This window comes from Lissotriton helveticus, chromosome 1_1, assembly GCF_964261635.1.
Source record: "Lissotriton helveticus chromosome 1_1, aLisHel1.1, whole genome shotgun sequence".
Lineage (NCBI taxonomy): Eukaryota > Metazoa > Chordata > Amphibia > Caudata > Salamandridae > Lissotriton > Lissotriton helveticus.
The window spans coordinates 2,003,520,800-2,003,529,751 of record NC_136057.1 but is presented as its reverse complement, the minus strand read 5'-3'; the positions used below and the strand labels follow the sequence as shown (position 1 = coordinate 2,003,529,751).

General features: G+C 45.8%; 1 protein-coding gene across 4 annotated transcripts; it reads right to left on the bottom strand.

Moving 5' to 3' along the window:
* Nucleotides 1-985: 985 nt before the first annotated feature.
* S1PR1 (sphingosine-1-phosphate receptor 1) lies at nt 986-7,843 on the bottom strand. 4 transcript variants are annotated; one of them, XM_078644658.1, is made up of 2 exons: nt 7,667-7,843; nt 986-5,926 (listed from the first exon to the last, which is right to left on the bottom strand). In XM_078644658.1, exon 2 carries the CDS (start codon nt 5,799-5,801, stop codon nt 4,662-4,664), a length of 1,140 nt encoding a protein of 379 aa, XP_078500784.1. In that variant the 5' UTR covers nt 5,802-5,926; nt 7,667-7,843; the 3' UTR covers nt 986-4,661. The 4 variants fall into 4 exon arrangements, with proteins under 4 accessions (XP_078500784.1, XP_078500774.1, XP_078500802.1 ...); XM_078644648.1 differs by lacking the exon at nt 7,667-7,843 and adding an exon at nt 7,152-7,579; XM_078644676.1 differs by lacking the exon at nt 7,667-7,843 and adding an exon at nt 7,211-7,579.
* Between the last annotated feature and the right edge of the window lie 1,109 nt (nt 7,844-8,952).

Here is an 8,952-nt window from a genome sequence, read left to right as displayed (position 1 = left end):
TCCTTAATACTTCAAGAGACAGCTGGAACCCCAAGGAATTATGGAGATCGGCTTTGGTGCTCTCCGAAAGATTGGTAGCTATAATAACATGAATGTTGAAAAGGTGGGAGCCCTTTACATTTAAACAGATTGCAATGAATACATGTTAAATGTTGGATACAAGTGGACCACCTCATACTTTCCCAGGATGTCTGTCACCTCTTTCATTAGAACTAGTAGCTCACACCTGGTACTCACTTTAGTTAACTCAACCTGAGTAAGAAATAGACGTGTGAAAATATTTTCCACAAAAGGCATGTTTGTGTTAATTATTAAAGTCACCATGCAGCTTCATAAGGTTGAAGTTCTAGTTTTCACAACAGATAGTGGTCGCAAAGCTGGGGCATTTTCTTCATGGCTGGATGCAAATGTACCTAGTAGGAACCATTGGGAACTGGTCAACTGGAATTTCCACCAAAGTGTATTTTGAACTATCTGTTCAATATTCTATGTTTCTGTGATGAGCTGTGCTTATAAAAAACAATACAATTGTGGTGTAATTTTATAAAGCTAAAAACTAGCTGCCATGTATTTGGTTTCTGGACAGCAACAGAAGGGGTGATTCAAGCATGCCATGTTCAGTGATTTAAGGACAGTACAACTTCTCCAGATCTAACGTTTGCATTGTATGTTTACAACTGATGTAAGGCTCTCACATCACGCAGAAATGTGGTGTTTCATCAAAGATTTACCTTGTGAAATAGGAAGTTAAATTAACTGCCTAATCGGTGCCTAGTGTGCAGCATAACGGCGTAAGCGTGTTTTCCTGTTTACTGTAGGGCATTGACAGACCGCAAGTTGTGTGTACACTTTCCATGCAACCTCATACCAATTTAAAATTTCTCAAGAACCACACCAATACAATGGCATACTCTCAAAGATCTACATACCCAGATTTTTATCTCAGCGAGAGGTCTAGATCACCCAAATTCCACAACTGATTAGCTCAATTAAAAATACAAAAATCAGTTTATTAAGGTTTAAAAGTCAATAATACTGTGTGCAAATTGAAGAGTACAAGAAAGGAACATTTAAATACTATTTTATAAACTAGAAAAAAACAAACCTCAATTTAATTGCACTCAAAATACGGCTACAAAGGCAGTAATGCTTCTAGAAAAATGCTTTTCTCTTCTTCATCAACAAACTGCGCATTAAAGATCTACCCTGAACACCAAAGTCTCTGCCACCTGCTCTCCTTATGCAGTTTGGGCATAGAGCTTGTCACATTATGAATCGTGTTCATTTAGGCAGAGGTGCGTGCCCAGGGCAGTTCCACAGGTTTAAATAGGCAGCATTAAATAGAGTATTAACACTGACTCTGCAGCAAATACATTCAGAGAATACAAACAGTACTTATGACAGGAAAGTATAAAATGCATTGACGTCGCTGAAATGCTGAACGACCGCCTGAAACACAGGTTATGGTATAAGTGCTGAAAACTGTGTTGCAATTTGTTAAGGCAAGTGCATTTAATAGGTCATCACAACTGCTAATTTATTGCTTTCCCTTCTCTAAAGAACTTCAGTTTTTAATTTGTGTTTCCACGTCCCACCTAGTGGAGACTTAAAATGCCTGTTTAGTAAACCAGTGATAATAACAGCTTGAAATAACATTGCTTAATCATCTCTTCCCCCTAGCAGGCCTGTTCTTAGCAGCAAACAATGTCAACCCTCAGGGAACAGTCATTTCTGCAAGGCAGATGTCCACAATGGCCTTGAGACACTGTTTGGTAGAAAACACTGCAGACCTCAAAAACTGTTCAAAACTCAGGGCCTGGTTCACAGTACTTTCTTGCAGGAGTAGGTGTAATTTACTCCTAAAAAATCAGGATTATGTCAGGAGTAAGTCAAGAGTAAGTCACACCTACTCACACAAAAATCATTGTGAATCAGTTTGGACTTAGCGTACAAAGTTTAACAACTTCAAACGTTCTAAGAGGGCAGTGAAACACCCCTCCCCTCTCACAACACCCGTCTGAAATACATTCCCCAGATTTCATGTAAGGTTTCCTTAGTAGTGTATGATATGCAGTTTTTAATATTTCTGGGCCATTTCTCAAATTTTTAGGGTTCACTTTTGAATTAAACCAGGAAAAAGGCGGAATTGATGCATCTGTAAAGTATGCAGTATTCACATAAGTGCAAGGATATGCGTAAGTGTATTCGACATGGGCATATTGTGCACAACATATGCCTTCATTAAGCACTCTTCGTTTTCAAAGTGGCGTCTCAAGGTGGGTGTTCAGAGAGGAGCGTCAGTGGAAGGACATAGGAAATGCAACGCAGATGCAATTACCACCCACAAAGGCGTAATTTACACCCACATTGATTTGGTATGTGTGAAGCTGAAAGCGAGGGAAAGTGCACACGTCAGTCCATTTTTCCAGGTTGTGTGAAAGAAGAGAGACATTTCAGGAAAACAAACGTTCTACATAAAAATGGGCATTGTGAAAAGGCCACATTTTTCTTAACACTAAGCTTGCAACGGTGATGCACTGCGTGCACTACGCGCATGTACAATTAGGAAATCAACATGCATACCCCATGTAGGTGTAAACCATACAGGTTTTCACACACATAACGAGATTAGGCATGGGTGAAATGTAAAACGTGTATGAAAGTTGGAACACAACCATTCATGAAGACAGGCAATGTTTCCTGAGTTCCACTAATTTAATCAAACTTGACATTTAGTAGTGTGCAGCTCACTACAGTTGCATTTGGGGGAGCTGTGGTAGACCATCCAAATTCTTTCAACCCATAGTGAACACCTCGATATAAGAAATAATGTAAGCACAGCTGTAGCTGTACAGAGCTGGGACATACTGGCTGAGGATGTTCACACTGAACCTCAGGGCTTTCCTTGACTCTGGTGAGCAGCCTGCACTGGCAGTTCCCGCTACCCTATGTCCCGCCCTTTGCGGGGGTTTCTCTGGTGTCTAAAACTTGCACTGCACAACTGCTGAGAAGCCACCTTTTACCCACTGCTGTTCACGTTTCTGAACGGCATCTGGAAAATCTTCATACAACTGTGCAGGGCTGCTTTCTCTTTTTTTTTTTTATAGAACTGTGCACGTTCGAGCTTCACCAAATGTGTAACATTTTAAATGATTGCACAAAGTTGTGAGATAAAAGTCACTGCAACGTTGCACACTCCTAAAGAAAAAGAAGCTTATTGTAAAACAGATTTGCGGGTAAATGTACGTGAATACTCAAAAAGTGGGAAACTGCACATTTGTTGATAAGTTATATATAATGCATACTTTACAGCTACATAAGAACTTTTGTAATTCACCACTCAGTTGTCAAAGTGGAGTAAGTGCTGTTGGGAAAATGGAGAGTGGAGGTGCATGAGAGGAAAAGACATACAGAGATGCATAGAGACATAGGGCCTCATGTAGAGTTTGGCGGACAGGTTACTCTGTCAAAACATGACTGATATCCTGTCCACCTTATTGCAAGTACCATATGATGTAATGCACGTGTAATAAGGTGAACAAGATATCCATCACATTTTTGACAGAGATCCCCATCCACCAACCTTCAAATCAGGCTCAAATTATGCCTTTTTTGCAAGTCATGCATTCTACCTGCAACCACTCCCGGAAACTATATGTCACAGGATGCAAAAGTGGAATCGACCAAAAAGACAACACTTTTTCTAGGTATCATACATAACATGGGGCCATAGTCCAGTTATGAGTGTGTGAAGGAGCCAAAGATTTTAGATGCAGTTTTCAAAATGTTCATATTTGGACACAAACACCCAAAAATACCAGCAATCCAGAACATAAATTTCAACTGAAGTGCACCCCATATTGGAGTTAATTGAAATGACTATTCCTATGCAGATATAAGGGTGTTTCACTTTTCACGCCCTGTGCAGTGGAGTCTAAGCCACTTTGTTGTTTTTGATATAGTGCACCATTTGGACATGTGCCCTCAAATGTTTTCGATTTAGGGCCAACTCAGTCGCTGGAGGGAATTCCCACCAATCACAATACACAGTCCATTGAACGAACAATTACATGGATGACTTTCACAGCTTCGCTGTTATCAACACTGGTGGTGGTTAAACACTGAGCAGTTAATCTGAACAATCCATTCTGAGCAGTGATCGCCAAAGTTTCTAGTGACGCCAACACTGCCCACAACCCAGTTCCAAGCAGATGGGATATGACCCATGGTGTGGCAACCACTAAGTAAGGTTTAGCATATTCGTGTTACTCCAGCATAGTCTTAGAACTCTGTACCTCTAAGCTTGGGTCAGTACAAAACGGATGCTGGTTTCTACTGCAAAACTCCACAGTCTTCCAAAACAAACTAATACTGTCCGCCACTGTCCTCCATTTCACACCCCTTGGCCAGGAAGATGCATCGCATACCACTAAAGGCCATGCAGAGTCTTGCTTCTTCCTTGATGCACGACTGAAAGGGTTCCCAGAGAAAATTGTTCCCATCCAGGACACACTGTTCTTCTCTGTGAACTCCATCCCTTCCATACTTGCATACCCATTCTTAACATGGATGCTACATGTCCTGATACAGGCTAGCATAGCATTCCTTGATTAAGCTGGTGGTTTTTCATAGAGCTTGCACAAATAAACTCTTGAGAGGTTTCAAGAGGATGAGGTCATATTGCCAGAAGACATGATAGTCTCATGGTGTCCCCCCTCTTCCTTCTGTGGATGGGAATTGTCCGATTTAGTCCGGCTGAACTCAACCCCTGTGATGATGGGCCTCTTGAATTTTGGCCCCGAGGTCAGGGCCGAGCAGTCGCAGGAGACCATCTTGATGAAGGCCCTCCGCATCTCCTTGTTAGTCAGTGTGTAGATGATAGGGTTGGTGGCAGAGTTCAGCACCGCCACAGCCAAGAAGTATTCTGCTTTGAACAGGACGCTGCAGGTCTTCACCTTGCAGCCCACATCCAACAGGAGCAAGATGAAAAGGGGCGACCAGCAAACGATGAAAGCGCTCAGGACGATTATCACAGTTTTTAACAGGGCAAGGGACTTTTCGGAGCTGCTGCTGGACTTGACGGAGTTTTTCCTAAACGTAAGCCTGCGGCTCCGAGTCCTGACCATGTGGTAGATTCTGGCGTACAGAATGACGATGGACATGAGCAGCACGCTGAAGACGGTGGTGCAGGCCAGGAGGTAATGCTTGTGGTAGAGTGGGAGGACAGTGGAGCAATGGTGTAGGGCATTGATGCAGTTCCAGCCCATGATGGGAAGCCCCCCAAGAATCAAGGCGACTATCCAACAGGCGCTTATCAGAAGGAAGGATCGGCAGCTGTTGCTTCCATTGTGGAGCTTCATTTTCAGCATGGTGATGTACCTCTCGATGGCGATTGCAAGGAGGCTAAAGACAGAAGCCGAAAGGGCTACGAACATGCTGCCTTCTCTGACCATCCACTGGGCCGGCGTCAGATTGTACGTGTTGTGCCCAGACAGCAAGATGTTGGCGGTGTAGACCGCGCCAGCCAGAAGGTCCGAGAGCGCCAGGTTCCCCATGAAGTAGTACATGGGCCGGTGGAACTTCTTGGTCCTCCAGATGGTGAGTAGGACCAGCACGTTCTCCAAGATGATGAAGGCGCAGACCAGGATGAAGAGCACAGATGTGGCCTTCACCCCACCTTCTTGGCTGTTCTGCTTCAGTTTGCCCGTGTAGTTGTAATGCGTGGTGATGATGTCATAGTTGGTGTAGTCGCTGAGGCGGTTGGGCACAACTCGGACGGGTGGCACGTTCGTGGGCGCCATAGGAGCGGCGGTTCTCCACTCAGGCCACAAGGGGGCTCCCTCGAGCCACTGGTTCCTCGGTACCGTTGCCTGGACGAGCTGATCTGCAGGGGGAATGCTTCCAAAGAGCTGTCCCTCTTCCCGCCCTGAAAAGACAAGAAATTATTATGAGGAGACTCGAGGAAAGAGAAATTGAAAATGTATTCAGTACAAAGCTGCTAAATGCATGACCCCACCCCAAGCTTGAAGTCTACCTTTATTGCCCTTCACACGTATATGTCACGCTTCGAAAATTAGAGCTATATCAATAACATGTCACAGCTTCAATCAAAAAATACAGCTCCATGGAAACAAAATTCGAATTTACAGTACAATCTGAAATCGCCGGGGTTATTTTTGATAGAATTATAATAAAATCAGAAATTCGCAAAATTTGGTTTTGAGGTAGCATCGCGTAAATGCGGGTCCTGTTTTACCACCTATCGGCGTGACCCGCCGCCCCAACACGAACTGAGTGTACAGTATTGCGCGAAATAACAATTCTGGCTCAACCCACACGGAGAACTGACAATGCAACAGCCGTGCGGGAAAGTTGCCGCAGCTGCAGTATCCGAGTTTCACAAAACTTCTGCAAGAGGCTTTCACTTCGTTACAAGAAGCCCACAAAGGAGGCGCGCCCTGCTCGGTGCGGTGTGAAACACGCACGCATACAACCTTGAACGAGAAAGACGGTCGCCCCTGCAGGAGCCCACGTACGCCAGGTTTACCAGACGGGGAAATGCACCGTTATGCAATGAAATAACCGGCCGGCCAGCATCACACATATGTCAGGTGTGGCGATGCAAAATTATTAGGCTTAAGACAGTTTACAACCCCCCCACCCCCCCAAGTCTAATAAATGCAAGTGCATCATATGGTGTAGGAAGGGTGAAGTAAACCTGAAGTGGTTCGACAACTACTCCCAAAGAGAAAAAAAACAACAACATTTAGTCAGAAAATAGGCTGCGATTGCAGTGCAAACAGACCTCAGACTTGCCTGTAAGGCAGGGCACTGTGTTTGTCTTTTTCTGGCTATCTCTTGGCATGGTGCGTCGGCATTTACTGTTAATTTTCCCGATTTAGCCACTATCATTGCCTGCAGGAAGCACAGATGCATCCAGTCTATCATAGCTTGCAAAACTCCTACACCGCGTCTTTACAAGTTAAAATATGTCCTGATTTCCAGAATGTAGGTCTCTTCGTTTAGTTATCTGATGCGCTAATGGGGGCTACATTTACTTTAGTGCCCACTACTATTTTCAGCCCCAGTCCGACCTCAGACCGTATGCACCCCCTGCCCACCTCCATGCCAAGCGCTCTCGGCCGCCTCACCTCTCCGTGCAGGGATGCTCTGGGATGCTGCGCAGATAAAGTTACAAAGGCTGCTTCACCTCACGGTGCCGGTCTATGCAGGGGATGCGCTCAGAAGCTGCAGGTTGGGGTGGGAGGGCTTTGCATCTCTTTCTTTGTTCCAGCGTCTCTCAGGTGCCTCAGCTGGGAGAGTTGGTCCTCTCAGGAGATGCTCACAGAAGCTGCCGGTAGGGATGATAGAACGCTACCTGGTCCCTCAGCACAGGGGATGATGCTCACACAAGCACAGACTGGTCCGGGTGACTCGCCCCTCTGCACCGGTCCTTTCTGGGGAATGCGCTCAGAAGCTGCCGGTGCAGATGCGCTGCTGCTCTCTGTTCTGCCCCTGCTCTTCAGCCAGCTCTGAGCTCCCTGCAGCAGGGCGGGCTCTACTTTACGAACACGTTTCCTCCGGGGGGGCTCCACCCTCCAGCTCCTATCTGCCCTCTCTCTAACCTCGCAACGTCCTCTGCGTTGTAGCTGAAAAGGGAACTTACCGCTGCACAAGTGAGGCGTACTCGGAGTCTTCTATGCGCTTGTGTGTGGTGGCGCTGGGCACGTCCCTCTGCTCCCTGTGCGGGTTGGGCGCTCCACGGGTGGCGATGCCAGCCCAGCTCCCCCTGCGCTGCCCTGCTGCGTGCACGCACAGACTGCTGAAAGTTTGCTAGAGCACTGAAACGGAAAGGTTGCTGGAGGAGTTTCTATGTGTCGAGAAATCTCGGCTCCCCTCTATGTCCCCTCTAGCCCCTCCCTCCTCTCTCTCATTCAGTGCTCAGCAGCAGTGATTCATGTGGGAAACCAAGACAATGGGCCCTGGGCCCGGGGACGTTTTGTGGTTTTGCCCCCAACGACCCATGGGAGCCGCGGGAAGTTTTAACCCTCGCTTGGATGTCGAAGAGTGGTCATTATTCCCACACGGCTCCTAGCTCCACCCCGCAGAGACACAATGTAAATCCGGGAGTCACAGTCAAGTTTACTGGCGACGAGGATTAGAAATTTGATTGAGGGTGCTTCTCTCCTGTGCACACGTTGTGTTAGTCCGGCCAGATGCGTAACACAGACAGGTGGTGCAGGACAGCCAGCCTCTACTTCGGGGCCACCCTTCAACCCGATGCCATGAGTGTATGTGAAATGGAATTTTCAGGTACCCCTCGCCACATTCTGCAGAGGCATTATGTCACTGTTAGTCTTCTTTATCATCTAGAGCAGTGGTTCCCAAAGTTTTGACTCCTGAGGACCCCCACTGAATCACTACTGGAAGTCGGGGACCCCCAAGCAATTTATACAATTTAAATTTCTTTTTAAAAACGCCTTTTGAAGCAGAGGCAATTGCAAGAGGGAGACAGCCTGAATTGGGTCTATTGGCATCGACATGTATGCATACAGCAGTGTATTATTTAGTAGTACAAGTCTCCTGCTCTCAGCCATAGCAGCACCTCTACATTCTCATTTCAGAGCCTTGGAGTGGTGACCCTTCCTTACAGCAACAGGTTGAATGATTGTGAATTATTAGCAATTTTACCTATTCACAGTTTAAGAAGGTCTAAAATATTATACAATTATGAAGCATTTTATAATAAAGACATGCCCCAAGGAGCAACGAATATTGTGAAAATTCTAACAAGATAGTGCACAAAGCGATGAGTCCAGTGTACAGAGCAAATTCAAGGTCTATATTCGGAGTTCATCATGGAAGTGCAAGAGATGTCAGGACGGTGTCTGCACAGGAGGCATATTGTTTCAGCGAGATCATGGAACAATGCTATGCCAATTACCATAAACC

Excerpts from the sequence above, each read along its gene's own strand:
- S1PR1 (XM_078644658.1), bottom strand. The coding sequence starts at position 5,801 with ATGGCGCCCACGAACGTGCCACCCGTCCGAGTTGTGCCCAACCGCCTC.